At 30.3% G+C, this 23,470-nt stretch overlaps 1 protein-coding gene across 1 annotated transcript in view; it reads right to left on the bottom strand.

Annotated features, from left to right (window-relative positions):
- The window catches only part of LOC134718682 (potassium voltage-gated channel subfamily H member 7-like), a 145,820-nt gene that overhangs the window by 35,244 nt on the left and 87,106 nt on the right, over window positions 1-23,470 (bottom strand). Inside the window, exon 2 of the mRNA XM_063581338.1 lies at window positions 1,628-1,738. Within this exon, the coding sequence (XP_063437408.1) occupies window positions 1,628-1,738 (111 nt within the window). The remainder of the gene's footprint in view (window positions 1-1,627; window positions 1,739-23,470) is intronic.

A 23,470-nucleotide genomic window follows, 5' to 3' on the forward strand; every position in this document is an offset into this window, starting at 1 on the left:
CTTCTCATAGAAGAGTTAAATAAGTTTCTTGAATTGAAGTGATTAAGTTATGTGCCAACGAGTATACTGTTTTGTCAATGGTAAACCGGTTAATGAGGCCAGTAATTTAACATGAATACAACTTAAAAAATAGTGTTTTCACTGGTTGTAGAAAAGTAAAGCAAATGTCAGTTGATAGATATTTGAATGGGAAAAATATGAACAACACTATCGAACTCTAAAGTATGTTCAAAAACGGACTTAATCAAACATAAGACGACAGGACCGACTTAAAAAACATTATCCTGACTTAGTGCAGTCATTTTCCTAAGAACATGATGGGTTGTATCTGGTTTTATAGCAATCAGGTATGGTATAGTAGTTGTTAATAGTTTCGTTTAAATATAGAAATCATTTTGTTTGCAACCCAATAACGTGATAAGATAATCGACAACTGAGCAACATTTTCTCAACCAAAAAAAGGCAGTAGTATACCGCTGTTCAAAACTCATAAATCCATGGACATAAAAACAAAATCGGGATAACAAACTAAAATTGAGGGAAACGCATTAAATATAAGAGGAGAACCACGAGACAACATTAAAATGTAACACACACAGAAACGGAATATGTTGGTAACCTTCAGCTGTTGTCTTTGTCTATTGTCGGGTTGGTGTCTCTTTGATACATTCCTCATTTCCATTCTTAATTTTAAGAAACGGACTACAAAATTCAGGGTTCTCCATGGATAAAAATTGAACGATAGAGGAACTTTCACCATCATAAACCGTATCTATGCCGTACAGTGTCGCGCGATCGAAAGTATTTCATCCCTCCACATAAGGAAAGGTGAACATGCTAATTCATTGCTTATTTAAATTATATTTATTTGAATTTTCATTATAAATACTATATAGAAGTATATATATTTTCAATAATTGCCATTTGTAACCCTTCAAAGGCCAAGCCCTCGTGCCCCCTCCCTTTACCTTAGTCCAGAACGACCAATAGGTATCACGAAGGTCCCCATGTAGTTTTCTTGCTATTTTTAGAAATTGTTTTGGGAGTTAAAAATCATGTGGAGCTTATTTTTCACGGACACTGGTGATATTATTTGTTCCCAAGTGACTCAAAATATTTTTTGAGTAACGCATTTTAAATGTAACGTTTGCAAACTTTCTTGCTTCGAATCGAATTTAAATGTCTTCTCAGGTGAGGTGACATTGTCCAATACTAATGCTGGATTACAAACTTTTTATAAAAAGCTTATATGTGTTATAAAACATGATGAACTCTGGTTATAATTGCCCACATGATAATATAAGATTGGTATGCGCGCTATCTGTCTATAGTAATACAGAACAACTACACTGTGTTTTAAATTGATGATCGTTTTGTTACCACATTCACAAAAATTCAGACATTAGTATTTAGTCAAATCCTGATAACATTATCCGCATATGTGACTTAAAAAGAGAGTTTTGGGTTTTTTTGCAAACGCATATGGTAAACGGAGTAGAAGCGACAACACATAAACAGATCTAGACTTCAGTTTGACGAGAGACTAAAACACGCTTTTTTATGATTCTATGATAGCACTTAGTCATGAGAGCACAATGGCTGAATGTAGTGTAAATGTTAAGCATACCGTTTCTGTATCATGGTCTGTTGTCTTCTCTGTCTCCTCAGCTATTGGTCTGAAAGATTTCTTCCCCTTTAATTCCTTTAGGACTTTCAGCATAATGAACTTGTCCTTTGCCTATAAACAAATAAAAACTGGTTAATATCAGTCATTATTTAACATCCATTACATGTAAAAAAAAAAACCCACAATAATTATAATGTTAATGACGATAAAGATTTGACTTTTGTGTGAGTTAACGCCACTTTTAAACACCGTTTTGGGCTATTTTGCGACGGCCAGTTTTTATTGGTAGACGAAGCTGAAGTTCCCGGGAGTAAACCGCCAACTTTCAATAGGAGAACTGACAATACAAGTCAACTGTAGTCTAGTCCACCCGCAGGTGCGTGAATCGAACTCACAAACTCAGTCTTGACTGGCTAGTGCATACAGTAGTAACTACTTAGATCACTCGGCCATCATCATCCTCTGATCATGAAGAAAAGCATAGCAACAAAATAGGAGGTGGAATTTAACGCGTCAAACTTTACGCAATTTACTGTAATACAAAGAAGGGATGAGAGAGATCTTCTCAAATACTAGATAGTGAAATACCCAACACAAACAAACTACTGCCTGTACAAAATTTTCTGGAATTGAGCACAGATAATAAAAACGAAACAACACATAATACAGAAAGGATGACACAACGTATCGGCACAATATGTGATGATATTTTACCAGTATTATGAAAATTCGTTCAGAACTCCGCAAATTACAAAAAAAATGTAAATAGCATAACTAAACTGTTTTGAGTAATAGAAGACATTATAAAAAAATGCTTAAGTACTACTAATAACATAATCTTTGATTTATTCATAATAACTGCCGTCAAAGTATGATGAAACATTTTATCCTCTTATAAAAGTTAGATAACACTGAAAGTATAATGCTTACTTTTTGGATCTATCGTAGTACAAAGATTATTTTTTCATTTTTCTAATGTCACTTTATTATAATCTAGCAGATTTGGTATATAAGTCAAATAAAAAAATATTCGTATGGACAGGTATGATTTTTTTGAAATGATCTTTTCCTAAATTGGGTTTGTTCAATGCATTGTCTGCGTTATGTAAAATGCATCTCAATATTTACCTTATTTCCCGATATTTCATCCTCCAATGGTAACATTTGATACATAATGAAAACCAACATCTACCACTAATTAAATTATATATTAAGATTATCCAATATCACATAAATTGAACTTTTTTAACAAAATGTACTTTCACCGAAATAATGAACTCGGAGGAAAAGTAAAAACGTAATGCACCAAATCAAATTGCAAATCAAACATAAAACACATCAGACGAATTGATATTAATGAGTTATCTCCTTTTTCCAGTTTTGAACATTCACAGTTTAATTACCAAGCATAACGAAGCTAAAAATGCACTCGATTCATCTTTTCTAAACATGTATCCTTTTTATCTACTTTGCCGCCATTTAAGTTTGACCATACAATGATCAATCACAAGAAAGCGTTTATTGGATTTTTTGAAAACAAAGATAAATTACACCAATATCGGAATAACTACGTATTTAATTACAATCTATTAGTTGACATTTTCACCTATATCAGAATGATGAATTACCAAAAAAATTACAAAGCTGGACCTTTCCATCAGCTTGTTCGGATTTCCTAGTCATAATGACTTCGTAGAAGGTTAATTCATACGAAAGGCTTGTTCTTTAATTGAAATTCTGATACTATTTGCGGAACTTTCTCGATATATTGTTTTAGGTTTATTCAAATAAATGGAGCAAACGTTTTATTAAACATACAATGAATCAACTTAAAGTACATACAACCTGACGGAATATGAATATTCACTTCGTGAAGCAAATATCTCAAATCCGTCGAATAGATATACAGTCAAACCTGACTAAATCGAATCATGTATAAACAAAACATGTTCTTAAGCACCGTCATATCAAATTGTATGCGTTGTGAACCTGATGAAACCAAACATCGGCCAAAACCGAACAAACTATTAAGTCCAAAAGAGTTTCGGTTTAAACAGGTTTCGATTTAGTCAGGTTTTACTGTATATCTATTTGACGGATTTGAGATATTTGCTTCACGCAATGAATATTTATTCTGATAAAATGGGAGTTAACAAGAACAGCAAACATGTGCGTACACATATATTTAATTCCAAATATCAGGAAACAGGAAGTACATGTAGGTGTCTTACAGATTACATAAGTCAACATACGCTACATCACTGTCAACCTAGCTTCTGGCCAAATGTGAAGTAATTCTGTTCTGTAGTTTCGGAGAAAAGTCTATATAACATATTTGCAGGATACACGAACGAACGCATAGACAGACCATTTAAATATATTTAGGGTTTAATTTCAAGGAGAGAAACAACTAAATGACACTAAAATCAAAGTCCTAATAAAGCTTTAAAAGTTTTCCTTTCTAAATACGCCGGCTAGAAAATGAGAGTTACATAAAATACCAAGCTCATAATCGTTGCAGTAATAACAAAATTTTATAAACATTTAACAAAGCTTAAAAGCTTCTATTTTAGCAGTCAGTTCCCCCAAAAGACCAAAAAAATACATTACAACAAATGAGAGGTATTTGTCAAATGCAATCCCAAGAACACAAATTGTATTGTGATATAAAGTATCCATTTCCTAACCATTTAAATAAAAAAAAGACTTAATTAACCTTGAGGTCTTTATATACAAAGTTTCAATAGCTTGGACATTGAGGAAAACTGTTTCGATTAAAACGTTTATTCAACTCACAAACCGTAAGAATGAAAGGTCAGATCACTGTGGCATTTTATTTCCCGCCAAAGATTGATAGCAATTACATAAGCTGACAAGGGTAAAGATAATTGCTAAGTGAAGCCAAAATGGAAGAAATGTCACTAAACAAAAACCAGAAAAGCCTGACATTGAGTGAATTTAGTGAAATATTGTTGGTTTTGTTTCATTGAACGGAAGGTAATGATGCATACATAAGTATCATATTTTTCTCTAATTGCTCTGGAGTTATCAACACCTAGGTGAATCCTGCTATTTCACCTAAAGAAGTAAAATATTTCTAAAGTGCACGGGAACATACAATTCAAAGACTAAAATGTAAAAATAAATTATATAATTGCGAAATAACAAGGTATGTTTAAATGATTTAAGCAAAGATAAATGCCAAGGACAAACACGAACTTTCAGGATTCACCTCTTGTCGCTCCTTTAGAAAGGTTGAATAGATGACAGTAATTATGTTTGCATGGTTAGAATTAAGGAAATGTTTTGTGAATAATAAGAGTCTGGATAATGAATTGGCTAATAAACGTCTGATTACACTTCAAAATCACAGGGACGACAGGTTTAAGTGACGACAGTTTTAATTCCAAGTTCTAAAGATATGTTAGCAATTGAGAAATAGATTCAAGGCGGGAAAAAAGAAAGAACATTAATATCTGCTGGTGTTTAAAAATGTACAGATTTAAAATTTAGTTAAATTCAAGGTTGAACAAATTTTATAGCCAGATAACGCCTTATTCAGTATTTGTGTTTGAGTCGTTTTTCTTGTAAAATATTCCTGTCAATTTATAATCCTCATTATTGTTAATGCTTGCATATAAAACAATTGCTGTGAACATGATATTAAAAACACTATGAAAGACAAATGTGAGACTGGTATCTGGATTATTTCTATGAAACTGACACAGACAAGCGATTTAAATAAAATTGAAAACAAAGTGATAATTTTTTGATTTCCAACAACTAAAAAAAACCTCAACTGTTTGTCCCATCATATGTAATTTACATATCTATGTGTCTCTATATTCACATAACACGGACTTAATAAAAAGTAATAAGCTAATCACACGTGTAACCTCTAGTATGACTTCGATAAAGACCGAATACAACCGATTCTAATAAATCTAAAATTCCTTAAAAAAACAATGCAGTTGAACGATACAATGTGTCGGCGTCTTTTTTTTTAACTCAAGTGGAACATTTTTTTTTGTCTTAGATCATATAAACTCTTATTTCTAAGGGTTGCATTCGTGAATACATCGGAATTCGTTTTTTAGACGCATCTTATTTTGATCCGTTTTGAATGCATGCATGTCCAACAGTTTTATCTTCAGGTTGGATTACTACGCGTTTTTTTTTACAATAGTACACGACAATTGCCTATTACATACTTTGATCATGTTTATATGCATCATGAAAACTGATACCCTATTATTTGATTGTGTTTTTGCCATCTTTTCACGATCTTTATAAAGTATAAATTTTACTATAAGTGTCAACCTTGTGAAATAGACGAAAGCAATATATTATCAGAGATGAGGTTCAGGAAAGTGCACAATTTTGATTCAATCTAATTCCTTAAATCCGATGATACTTCGTTGAATCCCAAATCATTTATCTTTCGCTTGCAATGAATAATTACACGATTTTGCAGTCTGATATTTGCAGTAAATACAAGAAGTACTTCTTTCAGAATCATATACGTTTTACTGAAGTGTTTGAGTGACAGAACAAATAACAACTAGGATAATACAATCTCTATTTGAATGTGTAAGGTCAGACTATATCTGGGATAAGACCCCAGAGAGAGGATGGTCAGTTCTAGTTTTAACATATTTATTTAAAGTGGATTGAGAAACAAGTTATTACATTTGGCACAACTTTTGGGAATTTTGGATCCTCAATGCTCTTTAACTTTGTACTTGTTTGGCTTTATAAATATTTTGATATGAGCGTCACTGATGAGTGCTTTGTAGACGAAACACGCGTCTGGCACACTAAATTATAATTCTGGTATCTTTTATAACTATTATTACAACTTACGGTCAGTTCTATACACTAGGAACATAATGTAATCATTCATATTACATTCGCAGTAGGGATATTTAAATGATATTTCGTGAAAAAAATGGGACATTTGAATATCATTGATGACATTTCAAATGGTTTTTATTGCCTAACTGTGCCATTTTTCTCTTTTTTACACGATTTTATCTTTACATGCTTTATTTCACCCTTTTAAAAACATTATCATATCCTATTCAACTAATTTGTTTCTGACAGTTACTTAAATCATCTATTGATAATCTACAAAGATTTATACCTTTATGTGTTTGGTATACATGAACTGTATATATTACTTTAAACATCATTTATTTGATCAGTTTAATTAATCCACAAATCAAATGAGCTTGCTTTCCTGCTACGGCTAAATTGAATTATGTTACTAAATACTTGATGTATTTACATTGAAAAGAATAAGCATTAAGATACAAACGCTAATGAATAAACTAAACAAAAAACAAATAGGATATATATTTGTTACTTATAACAGGGAAATCATGAAAAAAACATATTTAGTGTTTGTTTTTACCTTTTTACAGCGAGACTATCAGTAAAATTACTGAAATACTGAACTCCGAGGAAAATTCAAAACGTAAAGTCTGTAATCAAACGACAAAATGAAATGATAAAACACATTAAACAAATAGACAACAATTGTCATATTCTTTACTCGGTACAGACATTTTCAAATGAGGAAAATGCTATATTGAACCTGGTTTTATAGCGCTAAACCACTCACGTTTATGACAGGCGCATCAAATTCCATTATATTTACAAGTTGTTCTTTCCAAATAATATTTAATTTCAGGAAATGCCTACATCCGTTCCACGGTATAGAAAATTATCAAATTATCTATTATAATTTTACACTCCAGTGACAAGTTAAATGGATCTGTCAGTTCCAATTATAATTGTTGATGGATAACAAGGTCATTTATAGCAAAGGTTAATAATAGCATAGATAATAATGGGGAAATAGTGTAAAAGACGTAAACGTGTATCAAATTTCAGTTCTTCCTTGAAATTATTATACAGCAGAAGGTAATCATCGTTTCATATTACTGTGGTTTTCTTTTCAAACTATGAAACGATAGATTACAGTTATTAAATCTTCACATTATCAATGTGATTTACCAAATATTTCGGGTATATTTCGGAAAAAAATAAAATACCAAAAATACCAAACTGAGAGGGGAATCAATACGGAATATCTAAACATCATGACACACGTAATAATTTAAACAGTTGTTGTCCATTCGTTCGTTTGATTTTACTTTTCTTTTTTTAAGTATCTTTATTGATAACATCGTATCCACCTATAATTTGTTTTATCATCATTAAATACCACAATATGACAGAACAATTCAATGCTATTAATTCTTAATTACTAGAGACGCAAAATAGTTTTAAAATCCATTGAGTAAAATGCTACATGATATTTCTGAAAATCAGTATTCATGTGAACTGTTAAAGAACAGAAAAACACAAGAATTGTTACAGTGTTTAACTTTAAATTTGTCTACAAATTTATATGTATGTGTGCAAATATTGCTATCGATAATAAAAAAAACATTGGTATACAATCAAAGTTTAAAACAAAAATTGTAAAGTAAAGACAACACAGTAAGAAAGTTAACAAAGTAAAACTTTAAATTTGTCTACAAATTTATATGTATGTGTGCAAATATTGCTTTCGATCACAAAAAAATCATTTTTATAAAATCAAAGTTTAAAACAAAATTGTACAATAATTACAACATAGTAAAAAAGTTAACAAAGTTTCAGTATTTGACAAATGATCCTATTAGTTGAAACAAAATCATTAACTGGTATTACAAAAAATAAACTTACAGATACAATTGTCTCCACCTATAATTTGTTTTCCCTTAAATACCACAATATGACATAACAACTCTATGTTATTGATTATAAAATACTGGAGACGTAAACTAATATTATATCCATTGAGTAAAATTAAACATAATATTTCTGAAAACCAGTAAAATGTAAAAAAAAATCATTTGTATAAATCAAAGTTTAGACAAAAATTGCACAATAAGATAAAAAAATTAAATTAAAAAAATTAAAAAAATTCAGCATTACATTTATTTATTTTGACAAATAATCCTTTTAGTAGAAACAAAATCATGAACTGGTATTACAAAAAATAAACTTACAGAAGTAATGTTACAGCAGCCAATATATCACGTATCTAGAATCATATATAACACTGTATTATGACAGTGAACCCAGTGTCTAATGGTATCATTTGTCACCTAATAAATCAGAACTATTTACGGTAGAGTGCTTTGTCATGTCTGATATGAGCTGTCACTATAGGGCAAACAGTCGTAATAAGAATTATTGTAATAATACTTTATTATTTTTTCTGGTATAGATTTACTGTATAAGTTTTGGTAAACAGTCGTAAAAAGACTAATTTTAATAATACTTTATTATTTTTTCTGGTATAGATTTACTGTATAGGTTTTGGTAAACAGTCGTAAAAAGACTAATTGTAATAATACTTTATTATTTTTTTCTTATACAGATTTACTCATAGGGTTTTGGCAAATATATTAGGTGATGAATTAGTAACAACTTTCATCGACAGTGGTTTTTTTTGTAAACTCAAAGTAATATGGATTGATGGGAACATTGAGGTGACATTAAATGATTTCACTTCAATAGATTCATATATTGGTCCCCTCGCAAATCTGGTGGCTAATGAATTAGTTGCGACCGATTCTGAAAGTACCCTTTCAGAATATTTACTCACGTATTTTTCCTTAAAAAAGACTTGATTAATCTCGCTAATCATAATTCAACTTTTTACAATTTAGAACGTTAGAAAAAGTCATGCATACTTTGGTGATTCTATTACTTGGTTATACAGAAATTGAAGCTATCTGAGCTTAAAATATTTTTTAGATTACAAAAATTCGATGCGATATACTTGTATATTAATCAACAACATTTCTATGAAAACTCAATTATTTAAGCTTTAATTGATTTTAAGACTTACAGAGGATGTTAGACGTGAATCTACGTTTATATATGTTTGCTAGGAAATTTAAGCAGCTGGCTTTATGTTTTATAGTTCAGTTTATTTCAATTCACTATTTCTCTGGCATTAAAACATAGAATTTTGTTTATTGCTGAGAAAAAAATATCTGTTGTTTTCAATTTGTCAATAGAGGGTGATATATAGATTTTTGATGTCTTTATACGTGTTATTTTGCGAAGAAAAAGTTTTTTTTTCTAGTTTGGAAAAAAAGATAACAAAACTAATGTTATGTTTGAAACGATCATAAGAAAATCAAATCAATCCATTTAAGTTCATGTTCAATTTAACACTAGAAGTACCAAGATATCTGATGCTACGATACAATATACTTATTGAAAAACCTAATATCGAGTTTTTGATGCTAACGTTTTTACACTTTACACTGACAGCTTGCTTATTAATGAATGAAATGCGTAAAATCTAGTCTGGAGCAGACAAATATGTGTTTAGTTATAGACATTAACAGTTGTATACCACGAAAACTATAAATTGTTAACTCAACATATAACATAACCCAAACACACGTAAAACTTCAATCAATAAATTTGTTTTTTTCGAAATTTCATATATACCTCTGAAGTAAAATGGGAATCAATAAAACTCTCTTCGGTAAAATTAATAACCTCTCAAAAAAACTTTTTACACGTAGACGAAAAAGTTAAATTTTTGCGCTTGGCAGTGTGTTGTATATTTGATTTATAACATGAACTTGCATTAGACTGTATGATCATTTGTCTTTTAAAATTTGTGTGTATTTGATGTCGTGATTACCAAAAAAGCAAACCAATCCAACAATAAAATAGATTCTGAGTCAACGATTTGCTGACAACGATTTGATCTAATGATGGTAATAATTTCATCAGCCAATCAAATTTCTATTTTTTTTACAGAAGGTATTTTTTCATTTTTTTTTGTATCAGACTATTGTCCGATTATTTAAAGTCAGGTATTGAAACTTGGTTTGTATGCGACTGGCATAACTAGCAATAACACAAGGTTTTAAAGAAAATGTCTGAAAGTCAGGAATATAACAGGTGCAATCATTTGTTAGAAATGTTTTGACTTGGGTTTGCAATTTGATTATGGACTTTCCGTTTTGAGTTTTCCTCGGAGTCCGGTATTTTTGTTATTTAACTTTTTTCAATAGGATTTGCGAGATAGAATAAAATATATGTAAAATACATACATGTATGACGATTTCAAAGGTCATCATACACTCCGTAGAGATAGTCAAATTTAAAACACCTTACTTGAAAGTCCACGTTATTCATATTAAATTCAACATCAACATGTGAATGAGGTTATAAATTGTGTGCATGTGTCACCGAGCCACTTCCTCACACGCAAATCATAGTAGATAATGTAGACTGTTCTGATGAGGCCTGCTTTGTATTTTATGCTATAACGATTTCGAAATTTTAAGTGTACATGCTTATAAGTCATACATGTATCATACACCTGCACATAAGTCATTTTTAGCCATGGCGTTGTCAGTTTATTTTCGATTAATGAGTCTCTACTATTTTTCTTCCCTCTTTTATTTATAACAAATCATGAAAGTTTTATCCAAAATTCAACACATTTTGTAAAATAAAAAAAACAGGAAATTACTTGTATATAATACTTGTATATATTGTAAAATTTTACAAGAAAATAGCTTATAACTAATATCCCCATATTGGAAATGTAAAGATAGTATTGATACAAAAGAAAGTGAAAACATGCTACTAGAACAATAGTATTCATATCAGCTGTTATCTATCCAATTCCACAGTTTATAGGTCCGATACGTGAGAGACAGACATTACACATGGACATATAGAGAATATATCAGACTGTTGTTTACTTATCACATTTTGAATTTGACCGCAGCGTTGATACAGCTGGGTGAAAACTACTTGTAAATAAACTCATCATAGATACTGTAATTAAAATTGTGTACGCCAAACGCGTGTCGTCTACAAATATTCACCACTGACGCTCGACTAGAAAAAATGGATAGGCAAATAAAAATGTACAAAGTTTCGAGGCATTGAGAACAGAACAATTTAAAACATTTTGCGAAATATAGTTGAGGTATTCTATTCCTCGGGTTGCAGCTCAGTAGCCAGTGTTTCGTCACTGACATGACATGATTTGTAAAGTTCTTTTTTTTGTAAACTTTCAGTTAAATTAATTATTTTATTTCAAATTTCAACACGGCAACCAAATATGTTTATTTGTTCTGGTCATTACGGAAAACCAAGCCCCTCAAACATCATACAAGTTTGTATTGAGTAGTAAAATAAAGTTAAAAATATTACTGGTCATTACGGAAAACCTAGCCCCTCAAACATCATACAATTTTGTTTTGAGTAGTAAAATAAAGTTAGAAATATTATGTTATTAGTAAATAATACCATATGTTTAATTCACAACAATAGCATTCTCACGTCATTGATTAAGTATCGATAATCGATATCAAAGGTGAGAGTTCTTTAAAGTTTTCAATTATATTTTAGATATTTCCATTTTCCGTGCCGAAAAGAAGTTATTTTCAAACATGCATATGGTTTTACATATTGAGTCGTATATCGAACTTGGCATATTTAGCATTTTGTATTTTAATAATTACATAATGTCATTGATATCAAACTGTTTCGTTGCACTTTAACGTTGTCCTTTCCTCTAGATTCGTATTGAAATATTTCAATGTTGAGTATATTGATGTTATTGTAAAAATGTTTCATTTAAAGACGCTGTTCATAGCTAAGAAAATGTCAAAGTTCCTTTTGTTGTACCTTGTCCCATTTTGTTCAAAAAAATATTCAATTTTGACACGTTAAGGACACACAATATACAATAAAATTAATACACGCAAATTGCAGGTACTTATGCGTCCTTTTTTAGTTTAATAACGAAGGGATGTGAGGTTTCTTTGTATAAAAGTCTATAATACTATTCTGCCACTAAAGTCCCTGCTGATACATTTACAGACTATGCTATGAAAACATAACAATTTTGGAAACTTACGGTATAACTTATTTTAATTTATATATATAAAAAAAACACATTTAACGAAACATTTTGTTTTAAAATGACATTCCATATAAAGCTTAATCAATAGTACAATATGTATTTAATGTAAATAATTAGTCTTTTTCTTAGAATGAATAAAAGTAGAATTATGAAGCAAAACAAGTGAAACTCTTATCCCAAATGGACAACTGAGATAAAATAATAGATTTTTTTATGTTCTGAGGACCACAGAGATGCAATCTTCCTGTATGTTGTTCTTAATGAAGATAACCCAAGAAAATCACTTTGAATGCATGAAATTTATAAGTTCGTTTTGTTTTAATATTGTATACATACAATAATTTATCAACTGCAAACATGGAAGTAAAATAAATGGAATTATAATATCACATTTATTATGGTGATTCCAAGTATAATATAGCTGAATTATATAGTTCATAGAAGTGTATTGCGTTTTCTTTTAATCTAAGATCGCACAGTCAATCATATACTTGTTAACATCCGCATCATTTAGTAACAAGGATTTGTTCTGTTGGTAATTATACCATACTTCCTTTTTTTCATACTGAAGTTCTCGCGTCAACAATGGAAATAATTGAAACGTCGTAGGATTCAGCGATTTAATTCAGCAGCAAATTAAAGACTTCAAATGACAAAACCGGAAGTAACGAGAAATCAACAAAATAAAATATACGAGATCTAAGATATAGTTAGAACAACTCGTTATGGCCACAGTACGACTGTTAAAATGACGATTCTTTATAACTAGACAAATTGTTTTTAAGTAGTCATCAAATTAGTTTTGTAAAGTGGTCATTGATTTTAAAAGGTTGAATGTTCTAAACAATCACAATATCATATTTATGTCCTTACAATATGAAATTGTCTACACATGTAAAAAAACAATATATATATTATTTTTGGTTTTAATGCCTTAAGGAACTTTGAATGGTGTTACATTGCAAAATAAGACAAAATAGAAAAACAATATATTATTTTGGGTTCTAATGCTTCAAGGAAATTTGAATGGTGTTACATTGCAAAATAAGACAAAATAAAAATCAATATATTCTTTTTGGTTCTAATGCATCAAGGTAATTTGAAGAATGTTTCATTGCAAAATTAGGACAAAATAGAAAAGCAATATATATATTCTTTTGGGTTCTAATACTTCAAGGTAATTTGAATGGTGATTTATTGCAAAAATAATACAAAATAGAAAAACAATATATTCTTTAGGGTTCTAATGCCTCAAGGTAATTTGAATGGTGATTCATTGCAAAAATAAGACAAAATAGAAAAACAATATATTCTCCTGGGTTTTAATGCCTCAAGGTAATTTGAAGAGTGTTTCATTGCAAATTCTAAATAAAGGCAACAGTAGTATACCGCTGTTCAAAACTAACTCAACTGCAAACTAAATTTGTCTGCAGTGTTGAAGATTGTCATATTTTTGACTTTGATTGACATCTGAGATGTATTCACTGGAATACAAATTACAAGTCTTAAACTACAAATCGCAAAAGGCAATATATACAAATGTAAATGAAGTAGCAGCTTTTAAATAAGCATGTTTCCAATTAGTTTATTATATTGCAAATGTATCTTCAAGCCTTTATACATTTTATTTATGAGTTTTGCACTACGGTATTGATATGGTTTATAACAAATATTTCGTAAATTCTTCATGGATATATAGTGCAAAATATTAAAAAAATAAGGTTTCATCTCCCTCAGGAAAAGCTGAACTCAGATGATTTGGCTATTCTTTTATTAAACCCTTTTGGTGATTTAGCTAATGATGTTTTTTCAAGTATCGATAAATCCTTAGCTTTCACAGATATGAATTAAGCTTTATAAGTGAAGATATTCAAGTAAGCGCTTAAAATCTAGCGATATACAAAAAAATGATAAACCAATAAGCGAAATCCAAAATAAGCGCATGAAATTTATGAAACAATGTATTGGTTTTATTGGTTATGAAATACTTTGAACTTAATTTATTTTATGTAAATTAATACTTATACTAGTATCTTTAGCCTAGAACATATTCAGGCACATTCATACTTATGTACATATGTACTTATTATTTTAAAGCGGTTTTTTTTTCATGGTCCGCAATATGGTATGAACATGAATAGTAACAGTTTGTCATTCAATAAAACGATAAAAATTTCCCAAAAATTTTCAAATATCATTACTTATATTATATTAAATAAACTCATCATAGATACCAGGATTAACCGATTTGATTAAAATCAAATGACTAATTCTATGAAAACATCTACATAACGGACGGAATGTTTACTAAAGGATGTACTTAGGTGAGGTTTTGGAATACGTTTCAAATGTTCGGACTCCTTGGTGTTTTCCCATTCGATGCAAGGTAAACAAAAATTACCAATATCACTTCTTTATCTTTTTCATAAGACTTAAGGTGGTACCCAACACTTTCACTAAAATTAATTTGGCTCGTTTAATTTTCATAAAATTTTGACAATGTATTTACTTTGACCCTTTAACAACAATATAAAAATTTCAAAAATTTTTAACCAACCGTTTCGTTAGAAAAATTACACTGCTTATATAGCAGTTTGACAAATACCAATTTTTTTCATTGAGAAGCTTAAAATTCCCTTTACAACACAACGTAATTAAAACATTTGGATGACTTTACGGAGTTATCTCCCTGTAGTGTTAGGAACCACCTTAATAGCTCTTAAACTTCATTTGACAAAACTTAAGAAGATTCTTGATTTTCTTTCTTTTGATTTAATACCCATGACTATCAATATTTTTAGCTCATTTTGACCTTAAACAATACTCTTCCTGTTAAAAATATCAAATTCGAATTATTGATTTATTTAATTTTACCTTCGATCACCTAAGTACATCCTTAACTTATCTTGATGAGACGTACCTGTACATGAGATTAGATGGAATACTCCTCCGTTAGTTTTGTGGAGGAAGATTGACGATTCTCTCTTTTTATACAGTTGTTGGAGAGTTTGATTTATTCAACTATTGAGTCGTATTGACATGTGAGGTTTCGGAATTTGTTTTATATTTCTCAGCTAGACAAAGAAAAATGACATATTTCCTCGACCGGACAGTAGTCCTGACCAATAATTACACTTTGTGTTTTCTGTTCAATTACTGACAAAATCGTGATGAAAATTCCGGATGTCAGACTCGTGATTTGACGGATACTGATTGATTTGACATTTATTATATACATTTCCGATCAGAATGAATTGTGGTCGTAACTTCATTAACTCGATAATGAATAAAAAACGTGAAGGGAAATGAAGGTGCGAAGAAGAAAAATCTACATTTGGTTAGTTGTTCCGATTGTTTTGATGTTAAATCAATGAAGCTGTTAGTAATAACTATAAGATGACTATCATTAAAGGGAAATAACTCTATGATGACTATCATTATAATGCATGTAAAGGGAAGTAACTCTACGATGACTGTTATTATTAAGGGAACTAATATCACATTAAATCTCTACCAAGTACACCGAGAAGTATGCAAAGGTGACTTTAACAAAGCTAACCAAAACAAATCATTTATTAACTGATGGCATTGTTTTTTACTGATGTGTAAATGAGCCCTATTAGCGTCATCGTGAGTCGGTTGTTACTATTTGATAAAACTACGCAATTAATTGACATGATTAATAAACAAGTGAAACTGCGAGCTACTGCTCACTGATGATACCCCCGCCGCAAGTGGATAATATAAATAGTGTAAAAATATGCAAGTGTTCGGTAAACAGGAAGTTGTCAAGTGATCAATCTGAAAACGCATCACACGGTATAGCGAACTTATATAAATATTGAAACCAACTTTCAGATATCCTTGTATTGTAGTTCCTGAGAAAAATGCGACGAAAAATATTCATGGGACGGACGGACTGACGAAAGGGCAGACAGAGGTAAAACAGTATACCCCCTTTTTTAAAGCGGAGGTATAACAAAAACTTTTATCAATTTGTTCGATATTAACTTATGTAAACAAGTATACAGATGTAATTTTCAACTTTAACGAGAAAATTTGACCATTAATTTGATTGATTCAGATATGTTTAAGTCAACATTTTATCCATGTGTTCTTGTACATCTTCTGCATTCAAAAATTCCTGATATAGGTAAATCCAGAAAAGTTGTACTTTAAATTTGTGTTATTCATAAACCTACACCTAAACAACAACTATAATATCCATTGTCCATTCCGCGCATTCTGGTAACTGTTACATTGAATTAAAAAGAGGACAGAATGACACAAAACCATTATCTTAGTACTCTCTTGTTGTTTTTTTTTGTCTTCTGTTCTTCGATCGAACCGTCACTTATAGATAACACATTCAGATACTGACATACATGTATGCATGCATAATAAAGTCACTTAGAGATATTAATCGGTTTCAAGTAAAAGCATAATAGACTAAATTGTTTCAACTTACAATGTATAAACAAATTAATATATATGTATGAGGATGAACTTTGTATCCTTTTTACGGACCAACAACTTTGACGAAAGTCTTAAAATACACATAATTAGTATGCAATAAATTGGAAAGTAAATGTAAAATAACAGTATCATCTTGAAAGTTATTACAGCCTTTTTACGGACCAACAACTTTGACGAAAGTCTTAAAATACACATAATTAGTATGCAATAAATTGGAAAGTAAATGTAAAATAACAGTATCATCTTGAAAGTTATTACAGCCTGAAAAATCAACTGAAATTGATACACATAAGAATAACTTACCGTCTCATGTGAGTATAGAATGTAAATAACTTACCGTCTCATGTGAGTATAGAATGTAAATAACTTACCGTCTCATGTGAGTATAGAATGTAAATAACTTACCGTCTCATGTGAGTATAGAATGTAAATAACTTACCGTCTCATGTGAGTATAGAATGTAGAATGTTAACAATTGTTTCTTGTAGAATTATTTGACAAGCTTTAATGCTTAAAATATCATCTTGTCATTCGCAGTGTGTTTTGAGAAAGGGCATGTATTAACAAATAATTTAAACAATTCCGATTCTTGATGTTTGAATTAATGAATTTTTAATGAAATAATGCTAAAATTATATTTGTTTTTATTCAATATTTTCGTTTTCAAGTCGAAATTATCCGTCTTTAATTCATTTAATTATTGACAAAACTTTCAATCAATGGAAGTATTGACATTCTTATTCCTCCTTAAAATCATTTAAAGGAAGGTGATATTTACTCTGGATACTTGACAAAAACCTCTTCAATGTGGAGAACAATGGAAATCGAATGTACGCAGAAAGTCAACAGTTCAATGTAGAGAGAAATAAAATAAACACTTTATATTACTTCAATGTAGAGAGAAATGAATTTAACACTTTGCATTACTTCAATGTTATGAGAAATGAATTCTACACTTTCTATAACGTCAATATAGAGAGAAATGAATTCTACACTTTCTTTAACTTCAATATAGAGAGAAATGAATTCAACACTTTACATTACTTCAATGTTAAGAGAAATGAATTCAACACTTTAAATTACTTCAATGTTAAGAGAAATGAATTCAACACTTTAAATTACTTCAATGTACAGAGAAATGAATTCAACACTTTACATTACTTCAATGTACAGAGAAATAGAATCAGCAATTTATACAACTTCAATGTTATACGAAAGAAAAATCAGCACTTCTCTTTGGAACGTTTGGTAGAGAAAATTATAATTAATACAATGATTAAAATATGAGAAGATATCAGAATCAACACTTTATATAACTTCAATGTCAAGCGAAAGAAAACCAGCACTTCGCATCGAATAATTTGTAAAGAAAAGTGTAAGTTAAATTTAATTATAACTATAAATAAATACAATGATGAAAATAGAAAGAAATAGATCATCATAATTGGGGATAATTGAAACATAAAAATAATACAAGACATTTACATTCTTGATAACGCAGATATCGTAAAAAAAATAAATTACTAGATTCTTAATTAAGTTTAAATGGCAAATTTTCTGAATTTCTCTTCCATTATTTAGAAGAGTGTTAGAACTATTTTAATCGGACGGTTTTTAAATGAACCGATTTATAATAATTGTCAAATTATAAGTGAAAAAGTATGTTTAAATCGTTATTTAAAATTTTTGTTTAATTTATAGAAACTGAAACGATATATCTTTGAGGGGACTTAAAAGTTTATTTAAAAACGTAGTGAAACCCAAAATCTTTATTCCTTTCTATTCTTTGCCTTTTAAGTAGGCTTCATGAGTATGCTTTTGATTTCAGTGTTATAGCGTCTATTGGTCATAACTCGACTGATACTAGTATACGATATATTCTCCTGGGTTGAGTTCAATATCGAAGCAGCTACTAAGCGGCTACATACCTGCTATTAATATCTATTTAGCAGCTAGTTTATAACTACACGTTCAATAGTCAAAATTTACGTAGCACTACGTAGCAGCTACAATATTGTACGCGACCCTGATAAACTACATTGTGTCGTTATTCTATAATTAATGACTTTAAATTCTTTCTTTGGTATATTTAGCCTCAGTATACCAAGACACAAATGATTCATGTATCTGAGGATATTATACTATGCTTTTTGCTTGTGACGCTGTGTGTCTTTCATTGTAAGAATTTTTTAAAATGGAACGAATTTATTGTTGTTTACTTTTCTATATTTGTTAGAGGTATAGGGGGAGGGGGTAGATCTCACAAACATGTTTAATCCCGCCGCATTTTTGCGCCTGTCCCAAGTCAGGAGCCTCTGGCCTTTTTTAGTCTTGTATTATTTCAATTTTAGTTTCTTGTGTACAATTTGGAAATTAGTATGGCGTTCATTATCACTGAACTAGTATATATTTGTTTAGGGGCCAGCTGAAGGACGCCTCCGGGTGCGGGAATTTCTCGCTACATTGAAGACCTGTTGGTGACCTTCTGCTGTTGTTTTTTTATTTGGTCGGGTTGTTGTTTCTTTGACACATTCCCCATTTCCATTCTCTATTTTATTATGATGTAACATCATATAACAGTCGAAGCGCTGTTAGATTTTAATTTCCTTAATAAGAAGATAGTCAAACATGTGTAAAGTCAAATCTAGAGTTATGAAGACATACACCAGAGACTAATCATTCAAGTTTTACTTGGTTTACTAGTGAAATTAATTTCTATCATTAATAATAAAGAATTCAAGGGAAAATTTATGAAAATGTAAGTATGTAATAAATCAATCAATTTCTAAAGTACCAAAATGGATCGTAAATAAGACTCTAATCGTTCGAACTCAAGTTTTACTTGGTTTATGTTTTAAATTAATTTCTATCATTAATAAAAAAAAAAAAGTAAGTGAGAGTTTATCAAAAAGTAAGTACAAAGTATAGAATAAATCAATCCATTTCAACATACTAAACGGAACTCATTCCAAATTCAGCTATAAACCTTTCTATTAAATATCAACATTAAGTGCCTTCCCGGATATTGCTTCTACTTCACAGGAAGTGGTATAATAAACGCGTGATTTGTGTCTTGTTTGCGTTTGTTAAAACATCTATATTGAGAAATTTTAATATCATTTATGAATCTGTTTGCTTTTTCCCGCGTAAGCAGTAATGAAAACTACAGACACTTTCTGGTAATAAAATACTTACACTCCCAAACATGTCAAATAAAAGCCATAAATTTACAGTGGTTTTAACAACCTTTATATAAAAACCTACAAATTGCAAATATTCTTAAATACATTGCAACTGTTGCTTCATTCAAAACGAAGATTGCATAATATTTTCTCGTTAATCGGAAGTCTTCCTGGTTTTTATTTCTTTCGTATGAAAAGAAAAGCCAAGCCAACCGAATTTGAAGAATATTTACGAAGTAGCTTTTATAGAAACGCAAGTTTGAAAAAATAGAAATCAACATTTGTTGAAGATATGCAATAAAAACAAACATATATAAGTTTCATGACTTAATAAAAGAGGGACGAAAGATACCAGTGGAACATTCAAACTCATAGATAAAAAAAACAACAAAAAAAACCAATAAACGCCATTGCTAAAAAAAGAATAGACAAACAGACAAATTATTACACAAGACTAAAAAATAGAAAATAAAGAGTAAGCAACACAAACTCCACCAACAAATTTGGGTAACTTACGTGTCTGAAGATACGGGTTTTCAACAAAAATGACATTATGGTTGGTTTAACTCGAATGTGTATTTACTAACAGAAACTAATATTATAAATATAATTAGCTGAATGATAATACCCAAAAATATCAAGTAAAGACGATTTTTTTATACAGGATCACCACTTCAGTAAACGTCTTGCTTGTGCTGCCATAAGACAATTGTAAACAGTGAGCCGAATTGTAAACAGTGAGCCGAACAAGGTTTGAGAATGCTTATATTTTTCTATAGATAAATATGGATTAATACTTTAGTCCTAGATATATGATTTGTTATTACGGCAGTTACTTTTGTAACTAGCTGCCAGTAACTGTGGGTATATTCTCAGATCTTTACTTTGCGTCATTATTGTTGTTAGAAATGATGTATACATACCCAGTCACGCACGTGTTTTGTTGTTGTTGTTTTTTTAGATGTTATTGTGTTTTATATCGAACTGATTACTAAAATAGAAAACAAAAATAATCAAAGTATATGCACTGCAAAACACAAACTAAAACCCCCTAAAAGAACAAAGTTCTAACGCTTCTATAGCTGTTCTTCATCCTAAAGTCACAGTAAATACTTCAATACCGAGAAAATCAACAAAAAAAAACCATTACCTCAAAGTTTAAGACGGCTTCTATCACCGGGGTTTAACTGATTTTTACGCATACATATAACTGTGTCATTTGTTGTTAATAATGTCCAAAGTATCACTCCTCTCATTACAAATATCATTCACTACTATTTCATTACAGCTAGAATAAATCACTTGGTTCTTTACATCTTCGTGTAAAGCTTATCGCTGTGCACCTCAAGGGATTTTGTTTTATCGTATTATTAGCTGTCAATTTCATCTTAAAATCACAGTGAGGTCTTCAACAATGAGAAAATGACAACAAATCTCCTCTGACACCTCAATGCAAGTTTAAGACGGCTTGTATCACCGGTTTGTATCTGATTTTTATGTACAAATAAATTATCATTTGTTGTTCATAATGTTCAAAGTATCACTTGTCTGAAACTCATTACAAATATCATTGACTACTTTTTCATTACAGCTAGAATAAATCACTTGGTCCTTTATAACTCCGTGTTAAGCTTATCACTGTGCACCTCAAGGGATTTATTTTGTCGTATTATTAGCTGTCAATTCCATGCAATGAGAGCGTTCAATATTGCTCAATGAGATGACAGATTTATGTTGAGATACACACAATACAACTTTATAGCTCTTATATTGAAAATGAAACTATTTCTGTAATATTCAATACTCTCTGAGTGACCCTGTAATGTATAAATGTTTGGACAATATTCTCTGAGTGACCTGTCATAAGATATTATGTTTGATAGATTACTTTTTTTATGACGGATACGAGGCTGCAATAATTGTGCCATTGTATGGTACCGTATGACTTGAGGCTGAATGGATGATATTTGATCACAAGAACCAACTATTAGAAAAGAAATATAGATTCAATGTAACTAAATAGAGTAATAGCTGCAGATATTGAACCTGGGTTAAGACATGCTATATAAATAAGACCGTTAGTTTTCTCGTTTGACTTGTTTTACATTGTCATAGCGAAGCCTATTATAGCTAACTATGCGGTATTGGCTTTGCTTGTTGTTAAAAGCAGTACGGTGACCTATAGTTTCTGTGGGATTTTGGTCTTTTGTGGACAGTTGTCTCTTTGGCAATCATACCACATCTTCATGTAGCTATGATGCACGCACGGGTGTGTGTATGTGTGATTCTTTATTATGATATTGTTATGTAATATGGTGTTTAAATAAACATAAGCTATCTGATTCACATTAGAACATATAATGTATAATTCAAAATTCAAATAGTTACAACGAAAACAATAGTGAAACAGCTAGTGGTGTGTCTATACACCCGAGTTAGGCTCATCTATTGAATAATTCTTATAGCGCAAAATTGCGTTTTTGTCCAGTACACTTATGAAATAGTTTCCACTGGAGATCAAGAGACCAATATTCATCAATATTCACAAATCTTCCAAGCAGGTTTAAAACCAAGATGACCGTTCAAAATACCAAGAATTGTCTCATTTAGTGAATATATATTTTTGTGAGGAAAATAATGTATATCAAATTCTAAGTTAAAACAACGTTTAGATAACTACTCTAACTGGATTTCACAAATTTTCAGCATCAACAATGCACAATAATCGTAAAGTTTAGAAGCGATAGATAACATGATATGTCTGAACCTCTCATAAAGTCTGAAAAAAGGAGATAAAAATAGCGTATAGAAAATTTATCAATCTGAGAAATGCAAATATAATCAAATTCATAAAACCAGACTAGAAAACAGAATGGTAAAAAAATCAAATATTCTATCTCTTCCTGATGTACAAAATCGAATTCCGGGAATGAGATTCACAAAAAAAACTACGCTTAATTGAATGTATATTCATATGATCTGCATTCCAACTCACAAAAGGTCTCATGTCTGTTGAGATAGAACAGATTTATTACATGATATTGACTCCGTACATAATCTCGCGATAAATAACGTGACCTGTATATTTCATTGTAATCTGTATCTACTTACAATAGTAATAGTGCGTGCTTGATTGACGGCACGAGATAACGTCATACGAAATATCGTTATATCAAAGACGAGACTTTGACGTTATCTCAAATGTGAAACAATCAT

Source organism: Mytilus trossulus, chromosome 5, assembly GCF_036588685.1.
Source record: "Mytilus trossulus isolate FHL-02 chromosome 5, PNRI_Mtr1.1.1.hap1, whole genome shotgun sequence".
Classification (NCBI taxonomy): Eukaryota; Metazoa; Mollusca; class Bivalvia; order Mytilida; family Mytilidae; genus Mytilus; species Mytilus trossulus.